The following is a 2,500-nucleotide window of genomic DNA, read 5'->3' as shown; positions in this document are numbered from 1 at the left end:
CTGTCCTCTAATTAGCTCCTTGGAACCAGGTCTTAATCCAGGGGCACTTTGAGAATGTGACCTTAGCAGGGAATTTGGGACCAACCTCCTTCTGACAGTGAAATACATTCTCATTTTGTGTAGACTGTAATGACATTTTGATTGTCAGAAGTCCATGCAAAGAAACCCATTAACCCAGTTTAAAATCTAAACAAAGAGATTTGGAAATGTTGGGACTGCAGTCGCTGTGTTAAATGTCCACTTAAAAAGACAGAATGCAACAATTTGCCACTTTTTGAAGCATGTTTTTACAGGCAATTAGTTCTGTTATCATCCTCAAAATAAATATTTATAGTACAGGGTCATGTAAAGGACAGATAAACACACCTGTCCTTCCAACTAGCGCCTAGGCTATGCGCTATGCACTTCTGTGGTCTGGGTCAGGCTAACCTAACCGAACCGAACCTAACCTAAAGTAACACTATGTAACAATTCTACCTTAAAATAACAGCTTGAAAAAAATTCCTGTAGGGAAATTACTGCCCTCTGTAAGATTTCTGGAGCCGCCCGGTCCTTTGTGTCTGAGCATGCGCGACTAGGATCAGGTAGTGACTATCGGAACAGCTTTTACTCGTTGGCGAGAGCTGAAAGACACATTTGGATACAAGTTCGATTCAGAGCTAGCCATCTTTTCTTGACTGTGTTAGCAAAGTTGTTGACTCGCTAGTTTGTCATAAACGAGGAAAGCAAATTTCAACAGGTTTCGCTAGGTTTAGCCGCCAGGGGGAGCTCCAAGCCAAAAACTCTGTAGTGCTGCTTTAACCTAACCTAACCTAACCTAACCTAACCTAGTCTAACCTAACCTAACCTAACCTAATCTAATCTAACCTAACCTAACCCAATTTAACCTAACTTAACCTAACCTAACCTAACCTAACCTAACCCTACGATGCCAAACGCCTCTTACTCTAATCAGTGCTGTCTGTGCTGTCTGTGCTGCTGTTGTGTTTTCAGTGATTGCTAGCTGACCAAAACTGCTGACTGCTGATTCAACCAAATTCAAAAATGTTCAGATTATATTCCACAAGCCTCTGAAGACGAAGGAAAAGGAAAAGCTTGTACTTGGTGGGTATGAAGTATTTAAAAAGAGAATAAGGCCTCTAGTGTTTAAAGCTTGTACTGGTGGGTATGAAGTATTTAAAAAGAGAATAAGGCCTCTAGTGTTTAAAGCTTGTACTGGTGGTTATGAAGTATTTAAGAAGAGAATAAGACCTTTAGTGTTTAAAGCTTTTACTGGTGGGTATGGAGTATTTAAAAAGAGAATAAGACCTTTAGTGTTTAAAGCTTTTACTGGTGGGTATGGAGTATTTAAAAAGAGAATAAGACCTCTAGTGTTTCAAGCTTGTACTGGTGGGTATGGAGTATTTAAGAAGAGAATAAGACCTTTAGTGTTTAAACTCTACTCAAGGGTCTATGCCCATTGCAGATTGCAGTAAAGTACTGAAGACTCTCTGTGCTCTTCTGATCTGTGTTGCCAGTGCTGTATATCTGAACATTTGCTTGTGGAAAGACACATACGACATAGGAGGAGGCCCCCATGGCAACCCCATCTTCAGCTATGCCAGTCAGACACTGCACTCTCCTCCTCTGGCATGTTCTCCTCACTTTACAAGGTAAAAGGCAACGCATATCAACGAGACAGCTTTATACCACTGTGATGATCTGGGACTGGGGGAAATGGGTGTTAAATGTCAAGAGGATTGAACTGATTTAAGAAAAGTTAACATAAAGCTATGAGTGGTATTCTGAAGTTTTGCATATTGTCAATGCAGAATGAGGATGGGATTTTTTTTTTTAAATGGTCTGGCTGGAGGCCTGAGAACTGTTCTCTCTTCGTCCTAAGGTGCATGTACACAAAGAATCATAGGAGGTGATGAGGTAACGCCATACTCCATCAGCTATCAGGTGTCCATCCAGTTCAACAACCGCCACTACTGCGGGGGAACGCTCATACACCCACAATGGGTTGTCTCTGCTGCCCACTGCTGGAGACCGTGAGTATTGCACCATGACGGCTCTAACGGCAAACATCAGGGATTTTATGATCCGGATTTGAGGAGCTATATGCCCACATGTTCCAGGGGTAGCCCTCATCTACCACACCTCTTTAAAGGGAGGGTTTGGGTCTACCAGATGAGTTCACACAGATTGGCTTAAACTAAGGGACACCATGAAGGGGCTATTTTGGTCACTCAGATCCGGATTAAGAAATCCTGCTACTATGTAATATATGCATGCTAACTCCTTTTAAGGTGAAGTAATATATACATGCTAACTCCTTTAAAGCTAAGGTAATATATACTGTACATGCTATCTCCTTGAAAGGTGTGGTTTTGTTTTTCATCTTTTGGTGGCCGCTTTAAAGCTCAGACAAACAGATACACTTATATCAGTGCTCATCACAGAGACCCCACCCCCTCACATGTCATCAGCTTGGACACATGATTGACAGGCAAAAAAG

General features: G+C 41.8%; 1 protein-coding gene across 1 annotated transcript in view; it reads left to right on the top strand.

Moving 5' to 3' along the window:
• Positions 1-1,452: 1,452 nt before the first annotated feature.
• LOC105898127 (trypsin-like) overlaps positions 1,453-2,500 on the top strand; it is a 4,176-nt gene continuing 3,128 nt past the window's right edge. Inside the window, exons 1-2 of the mRNA XM_042707721.1 lie at positions 1,453-1,603; positions 1,883-2,033. Coding sequence (XP_042563655.1) covers positions 1,453-1,603; positions 1,883-2,033 — 302 coding nt within the window. The remainder of the gene's footprint in view (positions 1,604-1,882; positions 2,034-2,500) is intronic.

Source organism: Clupea harengus, chromosome 5 (assembly GCF_900700415.2).
Source record: "Clupea harengus chromosome 5, Ch_v2.0.2, whole genome shotgun sequence".
In the NCBI taxonomy this organism is placed as follows: domain Eukaryota; kingdom Metazoa; phylum Chordata; class Actinopteri; order Clupeiformes; family Clupeidae; genus Clupea; species Clupea harengus.
Note: the sequence above shows the minus strand (reverse complement) of the source record. Positions and strands in the feature narration are given on the sequence as shown.